The sequence below is a fragment of the Empidonax traillii genome, unplaced genomic scaffold (genome assembly GCF_003031625.1).
Source record: "Empidonax traillii isolate 1590-97213 ecotype Southwest subspecies unplaced genomic scaffold, ASM303162v1 scaffold507:size695108, whole genome shotgun sequence".
Classification (NCBI taxonomy): Eukaryota; Metazoa; Chordata; class Aves; order Passeriformes; family Tyrannidae; genus Empidonax; species Empidonax traillii.
In genome coordinates, this window is record NW_020955700.1 from 255,016 (window position 1) to 276,862 (window position 21,847).

The 21,847-nt window shown below is 40.8% G+C and overlaps 1 protein-coding gene across 1 annotated transcript; it reads left to right on the top strand.

The window, feature by feature from the left end:
* Positions 1 to 4,195: 4,195 nt before the first annotated feature.
* MAP10 (microtubule associated protein 10) lies at positions 4,196 to 16,898 on the top strand. The gene is made up of 2 exons (XM_027896647.1): positions 4,196 to 8,147; positions 12,969 to 16,898. Exon 1 carries the CDS (start codon positions 4,196 to 4,198, stop codon positions 6,713 to 6,715), a length of 2,520 nt encoding a protein of 839 aa, XP_027752448.1. The 3' UTR covers positions 6,716 to 8,147; positions 12,969 to 16,898.
* The last annotated feature ends 4,949 nt before the right edge of the window (positions 16,899 to 21,847 follow it).

Consider the following 21,847-nt stretch of genomic DNA (forward strand, 5'->3'; position numbering starts at 1 on the left):
AGGTTGAAAATGGGCAGCAAACAAAACAGCTGTACTGAAAAAAAAAACCCCTCTGAAAAAACATACTTTACAATGGTAATTATGACAGATTAAACAATGAGTGCCATCAGTGTGATGGTACAATGCACACAACACTAGCTGTTTCCTACTCAAATATTTGCAGACATCTTCAATTTTTATTTTAATGAAATCTCATCCAACTATTGAATCGACTTTAAGAACCATCCTGATGCTCACAAGAGCTTTCGTTGTCAGAAGCTCTGTCAGATATTTGAACTGCAATTTGCCCCCAATGGTTCCCAGCTTGAACTAGAGGAATGCTGTAAACCCAGCCTTTTAGGAGATGATGAGTCTGAAAAAATCACTGCCTACAGAAAGAATGTCTGTGAGAGGGGCCGAGGACCTCTCCTGCTCTGCAGTTACAACAGGAATTGTAAGGATCCCTACACCTTGATGAAAACTTCTGCTGCAGGTTTTGTCTGCTTTTTAAACACATGCAGGCATATGTGCTGTTGTGTGCATAAGCTGTCCTCTTTGGATGGCTAAGCACATGGAATCCTTTCCTCATTCAGTGTACATGTGCATGACAAGTACAGGCTGCAACCGTGGAGCCAAAGAAAATAAATCAATCCCTCTTGAGAACTTTTGAGAGCTTCACAGCTATTGGGTGGGGAGTAACGCAATTTAAGCAATGATACATTAATTAATGATAAACGACAGCGTGTGAACACATGGGATTTCCATTAATACCACATGAGTTCATGATGGTTTATATAAAATAAAAAACTGATAGAAAAGCTTCCATGTGCTCATGACACCCAATTATTTAAGGAAACTGGCTTTCCATGTTGCTGAGTATTATGCAAAGAAAATTCAGTGAGCTGAATCCCGAGATTGACCCTTCACTATTGTTTTGTTTTAAGCAAAAACATCTATTGCCTTTAATATGAACTTTTTTTAAATAAAGGAAATCACCTCAGATGTGACCCTTGTGGATATGTCTCATTGTCATGTTCAATACAGTTGTCTGAGCTCCTGTATTTGTGACATCCTGCTTCCTGTTGGGTCTCACAGTATCATTCTCTCTCAAGTATTTGCAGATTTTCCCATGTTTCCTGTAGGTGTCTACTTGGACCGAGTTTCACTGGATCTAAGAAAGATGATGATGACAGCTCAGTACAGAAGGAGAAGCTGTGTTTTGCCGCAGTCCCATTAATCCTTGAAGAAATTTGGAATCAGAAGACAAGCTGGCACTGGTTATATTTCTAAGCTGGCTGTGAAAGCCACAGATTCACATGCATCTCGAAGGCCAACAATTTCCCCCACCCCTCCACGAGGTAATGCAAAAACAATCCTGTGTGCCACCCCTGCTGACTTTGTAGACGTAGTGCTGCCTTAAGCTGTAACTCTCACCACTCTGAAAAAATAAAACACTACGGACAGCAAAGAAATTTTGTTTGCCAAATGTCTGCCAAATGGAGAAGGGCCACATGACTAGGCAAAGAATGTTTATTTTAACACACTCCCGAAGTCTGCTAAAGATAGTAGAGAATGAAAATAAACGTGAGAGCTATCACGCTAAAGTAAGAGGAGTTCGCAAGCATCTTTAGGGTAGCAACATGAAGGAATTTTGGAGCTGTACGTCTGAATAGGTTCTGTACCAGCTGCTCTGACCACCCAATCGATGCAGCACTTTGTGGACAGGAGGGTACACACTGAGAAGTGGGGAAAAACCACAGTATCCTTCACTTTGATAGATATCAAAATGCCTATGCCAATAATACCATTGCAACTGTTCCTGGACTGCTCCATACATCACTAGATCTGGGTCAGCACAAAATTAAGGATCATGAAGTAGAACTTGAACACAGGAAACAGCAAAGTTCCCTGCAAAACTTTGCACAATATACAGAAACATATGTAAACAGTAATTTCTGAATAGATTTAGCTTTCTGATTTGACTTTATTCCTTTTCAAAACCTTTTCTAGGGTCTTCAAGAGAGAAATCTAAATATATTGCAAAACCCTCAAATGCTTTGCTCATGTATTTCATAAATTTTCATTTTTTCTGAGTTGAAGAAGAGAGTTATCGAAGGCTGCCATGCTAATTCCTGAATTTCTTCCTGTTTATTGCCTTTTCACAAGTGGCTGACTCAACAGACAACTGAGAAAAGACTAAATAAGTTTTTCTCTGGGTGGCATTTTAAGCTGGAGTATTTTAAGAACTGCTATTATGTTGCAGCTGAATATTCCAACAGACTGTCTGACTCCTTTTTGAATCAGAGTGCCACCAGGCCAAATACTTGCACAAATTCCAAGCATCGCCCTGCACATTCTTCACAGAGAAGAGTGATTTTATATCCAGGTGAACAACAGCTCTTTACTCCAGCATTTTATCTGTAAAAAATGCAATCTCTATGTAATAAGTAGTAGTAGTTAAATTTACTCATCAAATTAGTAATAATAGTAGTTTACTTATTAAATTGTAGTGCATGTTATATTCTTATATATATATATATATATATGTCATTATAATCACTGTTCTGTTACGGGTAAGAAACTGTAAGTTGTAGAATGGTTCATTAATCTATCAGCATTATAAGCTGAAAAGCATGAAGTTTGCAGTTCTAAAGCTAGAAAGACAAACCATTGTGCCTTGTTTAGTAAATATTTTTGTATCTTATTTTTCTAAAAAGCTTATTGTCTCACAGCACACATAAAGTAACAAAAGAAAGGACAAGGATTGAAAAGTCAGGAACTGAAACGATACAGAATATCCAAGATGGACATCTGGAGATGCCTGCATACTAGGCCTCAAGGTCTAAGGACTGAGTGAAACTATAGGAGGAGAAAGCACCTGGCAACTGAAGCGAGAATGCAGAGAAGTTAACCAGAATCAGACCTGCAAAGCTCAGATCCAATAGAAAAACAATAAGTGACTATGGGAGGGAAACCGATAAGGGAATAAAAGTTACTGGTTCTGTTCACTGCGCTTGCATGCCATAAATGGAGCAGGGGACTCCCCGGCAGCCCAGCATGCTGTTTTGCTTATTTGCTTTCCTATAAATCTTCTAATAAATTTTTATTCCTACATTTCAACTCAGTTTCATTTTACTTATAACACTTAGAACACCACCAGAATAAGTAGATTTAATTGTGAACCTAGCAAAATCCATGTTTTCTCAAGATTTTTTTTTTTTTTGTCATACTTCTCCATCTATAAACAGGCATGCAATTGTACAGACACATCTCTGTGTTGAGAGATCGATAAATCTGAAATTGTACAGGAATTAAGGGGGGGGGGGAAGGCATTTCAGAGCCTTCAAAAGATAGATTTGAACTAAAGTTGCTGAGTTGCTGCTAATGGTACCAATTGTCTGGGTTGGGATTTTTTGAGACAAAATGTTAGTACTTCGAGGTACAAACAAGGTCAGTGAAAGACTTGAGTGAATCAGCAAAATTCCTCAGTCTTCCAGTCTTTGAAAAAAAAAGACCAGAAAATTTGAAGTCTATTTCTAAGAAAGGAAGATTGAGAAGGACCACAGCTATTTTAAAAGATTACTGAATGTAACTAATGAAGATCCAAACACATACCTGTCGTATTTAGGGTGTCAGCAGGTAATGAAACGTGGCTCCATAACCCTGCCTCTGAGGCATGCCTGTTTCCTAAATCACTCTTCTGTAATATGCAACCTAAAGAAGTCTTATCACAAGTCTCCTTTAAATGGTGGCTAGTAGAAACTAGGACTGTCGGAAAGTAAAACTCCTTTTTGATTTCCAAGTTGCAACTCAAAACCAAAATGCTGGGTTTTGTTTTGAAGAGAAATACGCTCTCATGGCCAGGGCATAGTCTTAAACTGTGCCAGGGAGGTTTAGGTGGGACATCAGGAAGAATTTCTTCACAGAGGGAGTAATTAGACATTGGAATGGGCTGCCCAGCGGGGTGGCGGAGTCACCGTCCCTGGAGGTGTTTAACGAAAGCCTGGACGTGGCACTAAGCGCCATGGTCTAATTGGCCTGGTGGTGTTGGGTCACAGGTTGGACTAGGGGATCTCAGCGGTGTGTCCCCTGGCGCTGAGGGGTGACGGCGGGGCGAGCAGTCCCGGCACGGCCCGCGGCTCCCGGGATGAGCCGCACCGGGAGCGGCTACGGGATGGGACCGTGAGGGGTTCCGCGGCTCAAGTCTCGCGAGAAAATGGCCGCTCCCCCTACCGCGCCTCGCACCACACAGACGGAGCTCTCGCGAGAACTGCGCCCGCGGGCCGGCATGAACGGGCTGTTCGCGCTGGAGGTCCTGGTGGAGGCAGTGCGGGTGGCGGGGCCGGGACCGCCGGAGCACCCGGGACCCCCGGAGCACCCGGCCGTGGCGCTGCGCCTCTTGGACTTCCCCACCCTGGTGCTGCGCCCCGCCGCCGCCGCGCCGCCCCTGCGGCCGGGGCAGCCCTTCCCCTTCGGCCGCGGCAAGCGCTGCCTGTTCCGCTGGCGCCGGGGCTCGCTCAGCGCCGCGCTCCGTCGCCGCCCGCTCCGCGCACTGCTCCTGGCGCTGCCCGCCGGGCTCGCCCCGGGGCCCCCCCGCCTCCTCGGCAGCTGCGCCGTCCCCCTGGCCCCCGCCGCCGCCGAGCTGCTGCACCGGCCCGGAGCGCCCGCTTCGTGCGGCCGCCGCGGACGCTTCGAGCTGCGGGACACAGCGGGCCGCCCCGTCGGGGAGCTGGTCCTGGGCTACCGCCTCACCTGCCTGGAGGGCGGCGAGGAGCCGCCTCCGGCGAGCCCCGCAAGCCCCCGCGCTGCCACGCCGCCTGCCACCTCCCCTGAGCCGGGGGGCCAGGAGGAGAAGGAGAATGAAGAGGAGAGTGAGGAGGAGGAGGGGGAGAGTGAGGAGCTGGAAGGCAACGTGTTTTGCCCTCCGCTGCTCTATTACAGCCGGGAGCCGGCTGAGCCTCAGCGGCCGCAAGCACCAGCAGCCGCGGCGCAATGGGAGCACGTCGAGGTCAGGAGATCACAGGAGAAAGACAAGGGCCAGAGCCCCCCGCGTCCCAGTGCTGGCCCCTCGTTGCTGCAGCCCGCCAGCCCTCGACAGCTCCACAATACCCTGGGACAGCTTCCACTACTCAGGGCCTTGCTGGCAGAGCTGTCGGTGCTCACCCAGAGCACTGTGCCAGCTGCTGCCGACCACCCACATCTTGCCTGGCTTTACCAGGCCCCGGGGAGTGGTAGCGGGGCCTCACGGCTCCCCAGCCCCTCCGCCACCCTCAAGCCTGCAGAGGCACCTGTGGGGCCTGGTGGGAGCAGGGGAGCTGTGAGCCCCCAATTCAAACAAGACAGGCAAGAGGTCACCCCACCAGTGTCTTCTGGTGCTGGGAGAGGACCTAAGAAAGCTGTGCCCCAGGGAAAGCCAGCCGCTGAAAGGAACTGCAAAGCTAAGGAGAACAGACCTCCCAGAAAGAAATTGTTGTATGGGCTGACAAATACACTGAGGCTACGGCTGCAGCAGACCAACCCCGATAAGTTGATAATTCATGAAAGAAGGGAGAAGTACAGAAAAAGGCAAATGGAGATGCTGAAGGAGAGAAGCCTGTTACTCAACAGAAAGCTGCTCAGAAATGCTGGAGAACAGCATGTGGTTTCTTGCAAGCGTTGTAGCAAGGGAGACGGTTCAAAGCGGAATAATCAGTTGGATAAAATTGTCCAGACTTCATTAGAAAACAGTGCTCTCCCAGAGTCCATTTCTATGACAGGAGATGGGTCCCCTGACCTGCAGGAACAGACTATTGCAAATCTACCAAGGAGGGATGCAATTGCAAGCAAGGAGCATCCATACAAGGTAACTACAGCCCCCTTACTGGAGGAAACTGTGTTAAAATCTGCTCAGGAGAAAAAGCACGCGAAAGCTCCAGTCCTAGCAGCGTTCCCATCAGATGCTAATGCAAAGGGAAGTAACGAAGCAATACACTTAATCCATCCTGAAACCACAGAGCACGATGATGCATCTGTTATAAGTGGTCATAAACCAAGCCTCAGCGGGAGTGTTGAAAACAACTCTGAATTCATATACTCGGATGACTTTGTTGCTAGTCCTGAGAACACAGTTTATTCTGAAGATTTCACCAGTGCTGAGTGTACAGACAGAGATTCTGAAGCTCTTGACAGCAGTCCTGAACCTCTGTGTCTTGAAAGGCCAAAGCGAGGTGGGTCAGATACAGAGCCAGAATCCTGCAGGTCTAGAATTTCAAAGACAAGTCAAAGAGCTGAAAGTACTTCAGATCTCATGCCAGTTCCTTCAGCTTCATCTCCAGTCCAGTCTTTGAGGAGAAACCGTGACTTTAAAACCAGCAAAAGAACGAGTCCTGAATCCTCTGACTCACTTAACCTCGCTCAGATGGAGGCATCATTATTAGATGAAGAGGAGAAAGCCCAACAGATCAGTAAGGAAGAAAACAGGGGTGATCAGCTTTTTAAACCAATATCTACAAGCAAACATGTTAAATCTGCTACTGATCTGAATATAGGAAAGGGGAAGACCTCTGCAGGAGAAAAGCAGTCAGTAACTAAAGTTAGCTCTTACTTGTCATCTGATGTGTCTGATCTTGAACTTAGTGTCCTGGAAAACAGTATGTCAGACAAAAAGGAGGATTTTCTGGGAAAACTACATGCTCCTAATCAGTACAAAGACATCAGTGAACTTGTAATAAACAAGCTCCCAGGATACACAATGTAATTAGAAGTTTTTACTGTCTGGTTTAAGATGATATTTAGACTTTATAAGGCCTGTTACATTCAGCTGCAATATAGACAAGATAATTTAAGACTTTATCATGTACATGTAGCACATCAATGAATTTAGTTAAGAGGTTTTTGAAATAAACTACTGTTTGAATCTCTAACAAATGGCTTAAGTGGTACCTACAGCCTAACTAAAGTGTCTTAACTCAAAAGTAATTAAAACAGCACAGGAAACATAACTTACTGTCAAAGCAGAGATAAAGACAGAAGCAGCAAAAGCAGTCAGCACCCACAAAACTTGTCCAGGGTAGAAGTAATACCTTGCTACAGAAACAGCCAAGTACAAAATTCCTTCCTAACCAAACATAAGTTTTTATTCCTCGTGAAAATAGTCCGTGCTTCATTTTCTTTACAAGTAGTTACTTTAAACATAAAGAGTCACAGCTGTATACATTATCATCTAATCTGTATAATGATGTATTTGCTTCCCTGTCCTATCACTAAATATTGTGACCAGAACAAGATAAGCCCTAGTAGAGTTTCTTAAGTTGAAGTTTCTCATTTAAGTTAGATTTTCCCAATTTATTTTAAAGTAATGTAAGAATTACTGGTGACAGTAAATCCATATAATGTGGGAGAGTTTAAGAGGTGGATGGAAGTTACTTGACCTTGAAGACAAAAGGTGTGCAAAGAGTAGGGAAGAGCACAGTAAATTTTCAATACTTCACAACTCCCTGATTGCATTCTCTGACAGTGGGGAAAGAGAGGAGGTCAGCACCCCCAGTCCAGAAACTCGGAACAAACAACCACATTATGTCATGATGTAAAGATTCGAAAATAGGAGGAATTTGCCATGTGCCCTTTTCTGTCAAGATGGTTGAACTATTACTGATATTTGCTTTGATTTCTGGTTTGGTTTTTATGGCTTCCAATTTGATAATTGAACTTAATGCTTCTGATTAACTACTGAGGTTTTTTTAGAGCCCATATCCCTATTACAAATTTTACAGATGTTCTTTGACTTGAATCTGAAGAGGACTAAAAATTCCTGCCTTTTAATCTCTTGTACCCCCCCTTTCCACTCTGAGTAGTACATCTCCTGTGTCAGCTTTACATTGCTAGCTACCTCATCAATTAGATCTCAGGATTAAATGACAGACTTACCCACTCCCCTTTTCCTTATAATTTACAATCTGACTTTTTCCACAACTCTTCATTTCCCACTGTAGTTTTCCGTGTACTTTGCTGCAAGTACCTGTGTTTACACTTTACATCTTGGAGGGATTTCTTCCTTTCCATCCTACTACATGTTTATTTTGTAGGAATGACAGTACCTCTCCTATTTAACGTATGAACATCTGTGAGGATTATTCAAGTATCCAGTGTTGACTTCTGAGAGCACCACTACTAATATTTTTAATCTAAAGGTAAGCAGCTGAAATTACCTATATATCAAAGGAATCTCTGGCCAGAGCAATTCTTAAATGTTATTTAGGGTGTCTCTTCAGTTACAGTTCCAGACCAAAATATTATTTTTCCTTTTTCTTCTAATGCCATGGACTTCATGGATACACATGGATTCAGACTGTCATTTCTAGATGGCAGTAAGTGATTCTGTTGATGGAATAATGTCTTGCACTTTTCATGGGCAAAACTCATCACAATACAGTGCTGACCAACCATTTTTACAGTGTGGCTATTTGCATGAGTTGCTAACACTACAAGTCAATGATTTGAAGAACATCATTTAAGAAAAGTTTATTTTAAAAATAAAAAGTTTATTTTCAACCCCAGCTGGGTTGAAACTGAAGGGCAAACTTCCAGTCCTTTATCTTCACTTTTTCATTTCCAGAAGCAAATATCGTAGGAACAATATTTCTTTTGTTTAAATAATTAAACTATTCTCTTTTCAGCTAGTTTTATTTGGGATAACATTTCTAATATTTACTGTGTAGTAGCATTTCTAATTTTATTGGGAGAATGATGAAAACGCATACTAGGAAGACAATAGGAGACATGACACAAGAATAGAACTGCAGCATTGTGCTTACGTGTTTTAGTTTGGTTTTATATTTTCAAATATAGACCCCAGGTAGTTACTATTGCATGGAGAGGTTAGCAGATAGTTTCTTCCCTCAGGGATGATAATCTTTTCAGATATTATCTATGTTGTTGTGAGAATAAGTGAATTTTTACTCAGCATTCAAACAGCAACTCCAAGTCATCAAAAGTGGGAAAGAACTTTTTGTCATTGATTTATTATTGATAACTCATAAACCAATATATTGGCAAGACATACCTGCTAGTGACAATAGGTTTCTAAATGTCAGCCCAACATAACAAAACAGATATGTTTGCTACCAGTACAAAATAAGAAAAAAATTGGCTGCAACAAATTCCATTTTGTACAAATCCTGTAGTAATCTACACTCAACAACATTATACTAGCTAGGCAATTTTGTCATTATTACTTGCATCCTGTACTCCCGTTATCAGGTGGTTAACATCAGGTTGTTAATTATCAGGTTGTTAACATCAGAGGTTTAATAAGAGATTTCTCTAATGGAGAAAGGGGCTTTGCTTTCCTTGTCTCATCATTTGTCACCATTTTACTACTTGCTTAGCTTTGATTGTCTAGAAAGAAGTCAAATCACTGAATCCCATATTCACACCCTTAAAAGGTTTTGTTGACTTCCAAGTGCAGGACTTTCACCAGCTCCGATGTAACACCACTCACTTGGAGCTGCAGAAAAACCAGGACTGTGAACATTTGCCCATGGTTATCAGACATCAGGTTTCTCTAGCTCTACCAAACCCTGACATTAATCCTTTTCTAAAGTTTTGATTTCCAAATTAATCTTTCTTTTAAGATGACTGAGGCCATATCTGTGAGAACAGATGCTGGCTTTAATTTAACATGCATTTAGAGGTAATGGCAATCACATCTGCTATAGCTAAGGTTTGCTACCAGCTAGCTGCTTGCATTTTCTGTCCTCGCTTTTAATCAGTATACTGCTCAATTTTAATTTCAGTTTTGTTCACATTCAGGTTCTTCCCTTATTTTAAATTTCTTGTATGCATGCAGTTCTTTTGTGTTGAAGTCATCCAGACAAGCTGCAACTTCGCTGCCTTTTTCTTGTTTGGCATGGACATTCACCTGTTTTTTTTTTGTTTTGGCTTGGCTTTTATGGTTTCACTTGTCTAAATTTTATATGACAACTGTAATGTAAACCTCCCCTGACTTTATGGAATTGCTTGCATTTTCCCAGAAGGGTAGTCATTGTTCTCTATTGTTTTCTAGAGGATGAATTTGAATGTCTCATGCTGGAGAAAACAGTATTAATCTTCAATTCTGCAGAGACCTCTGCAAGTGATTCATTTACCACTTGTTTAAAATAACATGGCTTGGTAGAGGAATGTTTAAATAACATCTGAAATACACATTACTCCTAACTAAATTAACATTTAAAGGTTTGATTCAGGTACTGTTAATACAAAAACCCAAAGCCAAACAAACCCACGCTACATCCTCAAACAACAGAAAAAACCCATAAAACTAAAATGATAATTAGAAATATCCAGATGTCTATTATAGATATTTATTCTAATCATAGACATTTCACAAACAGTCTGGATGATAGAATGTTAAATTTTCCTTTGTGCCTCCATGTTCTTTATGTATCTATTAACAGTAGGTAGCTAGGTTTTCTAATGGAAGTAAAGGTATTTAAATTATCAAATCCCCTGAAATTCCACTAGAATTAGTCACCTCAAAAAAGGTTGCAGAATGGAAACCCATGCAGAGGACTCTAACCGTATTATCTCTTGGAATGCAAAAATGTTTTTGAAAGTAGATAAGTCATGCCTCAACAAATATTTTCACAGGCATTTGGAAAGTTTAGTGGTGTAATGATTGAAAGAAACTCCCTTAGTGTCAATGAAATTCCTACTCCTTTTCTCTTGTCTTTAACTGTTAGCAGATTCAGTGTTTTTCCTGTCTCTTATGCTTATGTACTAAGAGTATATAACCTTTGACTCCTCCCTAAGTTTCAATTCCAACAGGATATCCAGAACCATATTTCACGAACATCTCCCACTGCCTGCCCTGTTGTGCCTTTCATCTTGATGCCTTGCCTGTTCCAGCTTCTTGTCACATATTTCATGCCATCTTTAGAATTCATCTTGCCCTACTTACCATGCAAGAAAACTCCAGACACTTCTCAGACACCTTCACTGACTTGTTCTCATCTTTGATATGAAATTAAAGCTCTGCCCATTGTCTGCTGGGCTCTGCATGGCTTATCCCCTTCCTGCTTCTATGAACCTTAGTTTCCTACTCTGTATCCATTTCTATGTCATTCTAACTTCACCCATCCTTAAAAAACAAAAATCTGGAAATTTCTGTACATCTGTGTATCCTTCCTTCATGTCACTCCTGCTCTTTCTGCCTGTGGGTAACTATTGCCTAGAGTTCTTGTCCACAGGAATATGCCAGACATAAAATTTAAGACAGAAACCATCAGATCATGGTCTGACCTTCTCTACATTGCAGTCCTTAATATTTCTGATGCTTACTCCTGATAGTGTCAACACTGGGATAAGACTAAGCTAATAATAGTGCTGATCAAAATTTAATGGCATACATAGTGAAGGAAACTCTTCAGGATACACCATCAAACCTCGCTAATGTTGAACACAATATGAGGGAAACCGATATAACATGGTATGCAGTTTTCATTTTCTTATCCACAACTCTAACAAGACTCAGCAACAGAATTATTGTGGGTAAGAGAATCTGTTTGTTAATAGCCTTTTGATTGTTGCAGGTCTCTCATATCCTGCTGTTTCTGTAATGCTACTCTACAGCCCTTCAGACATTGTGCATTTTTATTTGTAAAGTGGAATAGATGCATAGACTTTCTTCAAAACAAGCATCCAAGCAGTTGTTCAGGGACCTTCAGCAGAAAGGCAAGAACCCAAACTCAAGGTATTTCAATACATTTCCTACATACCCATTCAAAACCTTTTATAAAAGGAAATTTGGTTAATTTTCAGTGAGACCAGCAGATTCACTGACTTGCTGCTTCCCTGGTATTCATCACTGTTACAACACCACTTTTTAGCTGTATCCTTTATGCAAACTTTTAGCTGTTGATTAAATTCTGTCAAACCACACACATGGCCATGTGGATTTAGTATGGGTTGATACAGTCAAGGGCTGCATCCAGGAAAGCATTAATTGCAGTAGTGTCCTAGCTGAAATTTGCCTTCTGTTTTTCTGAAACCTTATAGCAGTACAGTAGTCGGCTAAAGAAACATCCCTTGTCAGCTGCTGGCGTCACATTTATATGTCCGGAACAATGAGTCAAGGCCAAACTTAGAGGAGTTTGGTGTCAGGTTGAGGGCTGTTTCAGATGTTCCCCTGAAACTTTATTTGCTTCTTTTGAAGTCTGAAAATGGAACTGAAATTTTGTTTCCCCAGGCTCTATGAGATTTCTAAGATACAAAAGGGAAGACAAAAACTAATTTTCTAGAAAGTGTCCTTGTCTTCCTAAACACACACCGAACCTAAGCACAAGAAAATTATTCCAGGAATGTTTACAGAAACCATTTGAGAAATATTTCTAAGGACTTTCTCATTTCACTTAGCATACCAAATAATTTGAGAACAGCTTTCTTCACTTTATTTATTACTTCTACTTCTAATCTCAATAGGGAGAACTGTGAAGATAAGCATTTTGGTTTGTTTTGAGTTTAGCAATAATGTAGATCCCAGCAGTCCTGCTTTTACTGGAGCCATCTCACACAGGTCTGCCAACAGTTCTGCAACTGGAGTAAATACCAAAGTTATAGATCAGATGTACAACATAAAGTCGAGTAAAACTGTACTGATGCAATAGTAGCAAGACTTTGATCTTTGCATTCCAGGTTTAGAAAGTATGTTTTTGTGGAATAGCCCCACAGACCTTGCATTTTCACCTGTAGGACATTCAAATGAAGACAGACAAGAACAGGAAGGAGGGAGTAAGTTTTAGGGACAAGTCCCTCTTGGACAGAACCTTGTTTCATTTGCTTCTCCCCTGGCTAACTTTAACATCTCAACTTGTCTTTTAATTGCCTTTCTGATTGTACAAGGAAGAATTTGTCTTTTAAGACAATCCAGATAAAAATTACTTATATATCAGAAATTACATTTTGACCATCCCTGCACAAGGCACAACTTGCTGATATTTTCTCTTTCTTTTCAGTTTGGGAGTTGGTCTGGATAAAAAGTTAAAAACAAGCACGAAAACACAAACACACCACCAAATACCCTTTGATACCCCGATTAAAGACAACAGAGTAAAGCCAAAGCAACCAAAGAAGCAATGAGGAAAGCCGTGCTACTCTAAGTTTAAAAACTGATATAAAGTCACCACTGGTGACAGGGATTACTTGTTCTCTCTTTTTTATAATTTCCTAATAGGCATTGGGGAACATCAGCAAGACTTTTAGGCACATCTGGAGGTTTAAGTGCAAAAATGTTTCATGAAGTAAATGAGTTTCTCAAATGCATCACCTAGGAAAGCTGTCCCCACTCCAGCAAGTGTGGTCAGGCAATCCATCAGACACCATATCATGTATTGTTATGCTCTGTTTTCCAAAGCTGTCTTCGTGATTGTCCTCATTGCCTGTGTCTAAGTAGGCAGCTGGTTCTGTCTTTCACTACCATGCTTGTTAGTCCTGAAGAGACCTTAATAGTTTTGTTCATTTCTGCATGAAAGCTCCCTCTTGCCATTTACTCAGAGCAGGCCAGATACCTGCTCTCACAAGAATCTTCTGCAACCACTTTACCTCCTATTCCTTCGTTATTTCACACGCAGACACAGAACCAGCTACAAGAAAAACACCGGGCTACCACTTCTTCACGTTCATGAACAAAGAGAAAATCCAAGGACACATGGAGGGAGGGAAGCAGGGTCCAGCCCATGCCTTCAACTTTAAAGGGCTTCAGTGATCATCTTCCCTTTCTGTCATGGATAGGCCTGGAGCTCCTGGCACACAATTCTTCTAAGACCAGCACGGCAAGTATATTTCCAGGCCCTGGAAAAGATCCTGAGCAAGAGTTTCAGAAGTATGAAGTGTGTTGATGCACATCCTCTCAGTGTGTATATTTTCTTGTCTTTCATAAACCTGTGATAGCAGATTTTCTTCATGTGTTCTGTTAACATCTTCTACTCTAACTTCCCAGTTTGGGTATCCTATCCCACAGTCTGGAAGGTTATTTGCCTCAGGATAAATGTTACTTACATTGCACTTACTCATATGATGAGACTGTGATTTGAATTACCTCCCTGATTGGATCACAGCTTTACAATCTCAAAAATTTTGATTTTTTAATAAGGACACACTAGTTTATTGTGGTTAAAAAGCTGTTAGTGTCTTGTGGAAGTTTATTACTTTACATGGATTAATAAATACTGAAGCAATTCTTTTTACATTATTTAAAGACTAAGATTTGTATATTAAACATTTGCAGAGTACATGTAGCAGTTGTCCCAGTAACATTAGCACAAACATTGTCTGCTGCAATCCAGAACAGAATATGTGGACATAACAATTAGGAACCATCTGGTGACCTGGCACTTGCTGGTACAGGAACGAAATTTTAATTAAGTTGCATTATCAGAAAGTGTAAGTGACACTTCCCACTTGAAACCCTAGAGCCAGTAAACCGTCCAAATAAAGAGGATGTCACCCAGCTAATGGTTAGATCACACTGCTTGATTACATACTTTGTAAGTAATGTGCTCCCTTCCTATGTTCTTGGGCACAGACTGCTTATGCATTTGGATTTTTAAGAAGAACTGGCCATATGGCAGGTAAATTGGGAATCACACTGCAATTTACGGAGAACAGGACAATACAATAGATGAATCACCCATTTCCCAGGTTTGACAAGCCAGGATTGCATCTTGTGCAAGATAAAAAGAAAAGCCGAAATGAAAAGCTGTATTCCAACAACAAGGCTATGCCAGCTAGCACTGCATCTGCATCTGGCTTTTCCTGGAGCTGTGAAACAAAGCTCAGAAGTGCAAGAAAAATTATTCTCTCTTGCCCCAACACGCACCTTACTATCAGTGATTCAGGTGGTGGTCTTCAGGGTCCCAGAATACCAGCCCATCAGCACTAGATGAACAAGCCCTACATTCCCCATCCTCTCTCGCTATTATTGCTGTGATTCTTTTCTTTAACATTTAGTATATAACACTAAGAAGTCTATAAAAAAATAAATAACGGTCACCTCATCCCAAAATTCCTCGTCTTTTCTATATTACAGTTGAGTTATAATTCTAGTTCCATTAAAGACATCGACTCTGCAGGTACTGAGCCATGAAAGTTATTACAGATCTCAATTTTGTAGCCAATAAACCAATTTGTGATTCAATCACAAGCACCTGGAGAAGGTCTGGTCTGCTGCAACCATCTCCAGTTGTCTAAAACAGAATCAGAATTTACAAATAAGAAAATTAAATCCAGATTGTGACCCTTTGCACTTCGAGTTAATCCAAGAACAATTGCACAGATCCATTCTGTTGAAGAGAGTTACAGTCTCAATCTTTGGAGAATTTCTCCAGTGCACATTCACAATATGCAGATACATTTGACTTTGCAACATTAATCTTAAAGTATCCATCACCTTAAGATGGAAAGTAGAGAATTTCCCTGCATTCCTTTTTAAAACTTCAGCAATTCTCCTCTTTTAGCAGAAGTGACTGTGCAGACAGAAGTCACTGCCATCCTTCACACAACCAAACAATCACAGCCTTTAGATTGAGCTTCATTGCATGAATATAATATTGGTTATTCTTTATACTTTTGGGGCACATTGTGTAAAGTAATGTATTTTTCACTCATAAAATTATTTCTCACAGGCCCTGTGTTTAGTAAGGCAGCAAGCTTTGTACAAAGAGAAACTATTTTCAATGTTGAAAAATCCAACATAAATTGACCCCACTCCTAAATTCAAGCAAACATCAGTAGAATAATCCTTTTCTCAGAGTAAGCTCTACTTGGAAACTAAATGGCCAAAGTGCTCCCAAGGGCAACAATTAATATTTTAGCCAGTGGATTCATTTGGGGAGACTCTTGTAAATTTAATTAATTCCCCAGTAGTCAATCCATCATAGTCACTAATATGCTGGCAGTCTTGCTACTGATAATGTTTCCAATACATTATAAGCCCTCATTTATTGCCTTAAATTTTAATTCAATGAATTCTGCATGTGAGCTCTTCTCAGATGGTGATACTTTGTGTTAATGCAATCATAGATGGGCCATTTGGGAGCATAACAAGACTGAACTTGGTATGCTTGGCAGGATGTCACTCGGAAGGCAAGACATTTCTCACCCAAGCTTCTTTATCCCTTACCTCCCTAATATTTGTGCCTCTAAACTAAAATATAATTGGATCTACCCCTTCTGGGCTTCATTTTATGGATTAGAGGAAAGCACAGGGAAAAGGTCTGAGTGAAAACTCAGGCTCCCTGTGTATTCAGCCAGCTTTTAGACATGAAGTGCTGAAATCAGCAGTGACATACAGAACTACAGGCAATATTGCTTGAAGGACTCAAGAATTCATCCAGCCTATCCCCTTGCCCTAAGGCAAAAATCAACTTGTAACTATATCAGTCCTGACAGATTTTTGTCTAGCTCATTTAAAATAAAAAATAAATAAGAGAGATTATGCATCTTCCCCAGACATATTCCAGTTCTTAATTATCCTGAATGTTAAAAGTTTTTATAGTGTCAAACCTTGGTGTCCTCTGATACAATTGAAGTCCACTATTTTCCATCTTACACAATACAGACAAAAAGAATTTTTTCCCTTCCTTTTTAAGGGAGCTTTCTGTGTACTTGCCATTCCTCTTGGTTTTTCTCTGGACCAAGCAACCACAGGTCTTTCAGCCTTCCCTCACAGGCCACTGGTCATTCTTGTTGTTTCCAATTACAGCTGTACACATCTTCCTTGGGATACAGTACCCTGAGCTATACACTGTCATTCTGTGGAAGTTTACCTAGGACCTAGTAGATAGGAAGCACTCCCTCGCACACCTTTCAGTCTCTCCCTGTTTACAGTTATCTGCAAGTGTAATACACGTTTCCTCTTCTGCCAATTAGCTGCTAATGAAAAGATTAGGTGTACCTAGAGTCATAATAAATCCTCAGTATTATTTAGCACCATTTGGTCAGTGACCCGTGGAGAACCGTGCACTTAAAACACAAAATGAGCCACATGAGAAATTTCATATCCAGAGCATGTTTCTCCAGCTTATCTGCAGGAATGTCAGAGCATCCTAATGTCAGGGCTCATGACATCTATTGATTCTCCCCTATCAAAACTGCCTGTTACATGGTCATAGGAAAAAATAGATTAGTCTAATATAATTTGTTCTTAACAAGTCCATGCTGGCTAATACTCATTTCCTTGTTAACTTCCAAGCGCTTACATAATGTTTATGTGATTATTTGTTACAACATTTTTTCTCTTGGATTTCAAAAGGAAACAGGCAGCATGCAGGTAATCAGTAGTAAGGGCATTCTGTCCAGAAAAACAAATGATGAATAAGGGAACAAAACATACCTCAGTGAAATATGTCTATAAGCAACTCAAACTCTAATAGATCAAAGTGCAGTTGGATGGAAAAAAATACAAAATAACTGCTTTAAAGTGAGACTAAATACATCCTTTATGTTCCTATGTCTGGAATCATTGTTAAGGTAAACCCATCAGAACACTTAATAATGATAGCATTAAGCCATAGCAGTATAATCAGACTCCTTCAAATCCCTGAACAACTTCACATTAACCATATAACCATTATAAAGCTACAGTAACAAGACATGCAGTTCAAGAGGTTCTAAAGAGAAGTAAGTATTTACATGAGTCAGAATAGAAGTTGCATTTCCACTAATTAGAAAATGCTTTTCTGCGTAGGCTGGAAATGACTTATGGTACAGATTTCTTAGGAAGAAATTTGCCTCCAGGTGTAGCCAGGAAGAGCATCAGCTCTTGCTGGCAACAGAAAAACTCAAATCAGAAAGGAATTCAAATGCTTATGGGGACATAGTGCTTAGACTATGTCAAAAATAATCCACTAAGCAGGGCCAGAGCACAGACCCATTCCCTGGTAAGGGAACAGCTGTGCTGTTTAACAGCTTGCACCTCACCAGCTGGCTTTAGTTGCACCCAGCAGCCCTGTCCCACATGTGCAGGCTTGGGCTGGGGGCAATATGGGCTGGGGGCAGCTCCCAGAAAGGAGACCACATAAGACTGCCCCTGTCTAGAAGAAAAAGAATGTGAAGATGTTGAAATGATCACGACTCTGCCACTGGGCTGGAAGACAGAGTAAATACAGCTTGTTGTGTTTACTATTAGATCGGTAGCCTTGGAGACCAGCCTGGAAACAGAAAAGGTTTCCCAAAGTGGTATAAAGCACCTCACTGAGAATTTGGGACAAGTTCAGAGCATGCCTCTACCCAGTCCCTCAGTGCCATCTCAGGGCTATACTTTTGGTTTAGCCTGGCAGTAGCTTGCTCTCTGCTCACCACATTGAAAGGCCAGGCTGGGCATCCAATGGTTCATATGGAAAGGGCAGGGAAAAGGACCCAAATCCCTACAAGCCTTGTCCATAGATCCTAGTGCCTGCCTGGGTAGAGTAGTACACCTCCCTTTTTTTCCCCTCTCAAGAACTGCATATTGCTCTTCAGCTTATGGCAGATCCCAGTCTGCAGTCTAGGAGAGATTGGTATAAACCCATTTTCCCTATGGAAGGGCATATCTCAAGTGATCTTTCTTCCCAAAAGGACAGAGCCCCTCCAAATCCCAAATTTCATGGTAGAAAGTCATGAATGTAGCTGGAAGAGCACATACAACAGGTCTTCTCATGAACTTCAGAAATAAAGCAGAAGGTGAAACTAAAATGTTTGTGCTTCCAGATTCCACTGCCTCCAGTCTTTACCTCTTTTTGGATCTGAAACCTTCGTAACTCCTCTTCATTCCACCCAGTAGGAACAATATACCTAATCATTGATTTGAACCTCCCTCCCCTATTTCCTTTCACTTTTGTATCCCTTGATTAGATTTTACCTTCTTACCAACATTTAAGCATTCCCTTTCCAAAACTGTACCAGCACTTTCTGAATTTTCACAGCTAGACTCAGATTATATTTCCCCCAAATAAAAAGCTGCATCATCCTTTCCTTCTTTAATTTTTAAAACTGTTTGGATTCAAGGCTGCACTGAGTCACACACTTCATGCAAAAGACAGAAGCTTTGGAAAACTTTTGGCTTCTAAATTCATCCATTTTGACCATTCTGTCAGCACTTTCATGCCTAGAAAATAATTTTTAAAGAAAACATTTTCAGTTTATTTTTATCTGAAAAACTACTATGTATTAAGGACCGGTATGAATAAAGCTGAGTGACAGACAAGTTGATCAAAGGCAAAAATTAAGTTTTATGTCTCATCAAACACTACTGGAATTTATAAAACCTAACAGAAAATTCTTTAGAGTGCAAGGAGTGTGTATTTCAAAAATATTTTGGTTTGGGTTTTCTTTTAATAATCCAGCATTTAAACAATAATATTGTTAAGAAAAGCATATGGCATACAACAGATGGACTAACATTTGCATTTCAGTAAAGGAATAGAGCTTTAAAAGTTATGAACATTAAAACCAGCAGCAGAATTCGCAAAGCCAGAACAGAACTACAGCATGCCTTCCTTCATTGCTTATGCATGACTCCAGCTTTAGTGGGCTTAATAAATCATTCTGAACCTTGTATTCATACTGAAATTTTAAAAAGATCTGTCAAATAGATAGTTCTTTAATTCTGTATTTAGAATTAATTGTGCTTTAACCAACCAAAATGTATCCTTTAAATACACACTTAAACATGTAACTATCAAAGTAGGAACTGCAATCTTTCATTTTAAATTTGACCCACTGTGATATCAGTCCATTCCTGTTTCACAATAAAAAAGACAGGACCACCCATAAGCATACTTTGCATTTTCTGATTCAGTTTGATTTCACCATTCATGGATAATCATTAGATGTGATGCAAGAGCTTCATATGTTTTTTCTTAATACCTTCCCTGTAGAAATCTATTCCACAGCAGCTGCATGAGCCCAGAATACATTCGTGTGATATGCTCTTTTTCCCGTGGTCCAGGATAAGAAATTAACTTTTGACTCTAAACTTGGTTTCTGTTCTCAAAAGAATGAAGTACAATGAGCCAAATCTGAAGCAGATTTGCTCAGGTGGTTTGGGATTTCAGTAAGTATTGCTTTAAGCATGGATTTAGAGCTGATAATACAGTTCCTGTTACATTATTCAGGCTTGAATCTACTATAGAAAAGTGAATTTGTAACTTGTAAACAAAAGATAAAAAAATTCTTTACTAAGTCAAATTTCCCAAGTGCTTGGATTGGAGGGTTCTTGGCAACAACAAGAGCTTTTCCTTCTCAGTTACTCTCCCTTAGGCAAAAAGAGATGAGTTGCATGCTTTTACAGTGTGGAGATACATTCATTTGATGTCAAGTTTTAGCTGGAACCTATCAGATTTAAGAACAGAAGCAACTCTGAATTCCAGGAGTAAGTCCTTACTTAGTGGAAGCCAGGAGGAAGGGAGGTGCAGATTTCAGTGTTACAGATTGGCAACAACATGGAGAATCTGTCATCTTACTAATACATATAATAAGCATATTTTTTGAGTCAGCTATTCTTAGATTAATCTCCTTTGGATGCACCACATTTAAAGGTGTTAGCCCTCGGAGCATACAAATTCAAGAGTAAGAAGCTGTAAATTATGGAACAGATCTCCCCTCAACAGAGGACAAACTGGAGAATTTATCACAGAGCTAGAGCACAATGAAGCTTGTCTTTCAAAGATAAGCTGAAAAGACCTTTCCATTGGGAACTAACCACCTAGTTAAATAATGATATGCCAAGTTTTAAAACCTGTTTTATCTGGGACGTTTCAAAGTGGCTGTACTGGGTGTAACTAAAGGTCCAGTAAAAACTCTAGGAAAAGGTCACACATACAGTTGCCCTTCCTCAGCGTACTTCCAGCCTCTGCTGGATGCATTGGCCCAACAACACATCCTGACAACATGCTGATGATTCCTGCAGTGCTACAGTAATAATTTCAGCCAGCTGCACCCCAGACACCCTTTCTCGATCCTTTTATCCTGTGGGAAAGCACACATGGGATTCTCTCGGATCCTGCTGACTTCCTTTATTTTCCAACGGCCTGTGGTGGAAATACAGCTCTTCTTCCAAAAGAGAGATGGCAAAAGGAAAGCGTGATTTAGAACACTCACTGTAGTTACAATTTTGGAAAAGAAATCACATCAGGCTAACTAGATTATAGCGCTAGAAATACTTTCAGGCTGGCCTGATGGTCAAGATATCCCAGATCAACTAAGAAGGATTATAAGTTTAAATTTGGTTCTTTTAAATGGCAGTTATTGTCCTCAGCAATCTACACAAACCATTACTCAATCTTTATTTCCAGTGCCACTAAGGTGAACTTTGGAGTTTGAGACCACCATATGGATGCTGGATGAACACAAAGAGAGGTTGGAAGCCTGTTAGTAGCATCCTTTTCAGCTCTCTTGGCTGATCAAGGATGGCATCCCGTCCATCTCTCAGGTGCCAAAGGCATTGGGCACACAGTTAATGTTATTTTTCTAACTCACTAATTCTTTTCTTAAGCCCCTTCACTGGTGTTGGCAATGATGTACCTGCCAAAAGGACAGTTGCTTCTCCACAAGCTCAACTGAACATGCTCTCTCGAAGGCAAGAGGAGCTCATTTATATGGATGAGCCAAGCAAATGAAGACCTGGAGTTACTGACAGTGTGCTGTAAGAGCTCTGGTTTTAGAATAGCTGCTGGCAACATGAAGGCTCAGTGATCAGCCATCTCTATCCCTATGTTCCCACAATGCCCCAACCTACTGTGAAGTTGTGAAAGGCTATGAAATGTTGCAAGACTAACTGAAGGGGAAAACAGATCACTAGGCCTTTAAAATGTCTTCATTTTTCTCTGTTGTTCAGCACTAGTTCTACAAATAGGCA

Bases quoted from the DNA above. Each gene is read 5' to 3' on its own strand.
- MAP10 (XM_027896647.1), top strand. From the start codon at position 4,196: ATGGCCGCTCCCCCTACCGCGCCTCGCACCACACAGACGGAGCTCTCG.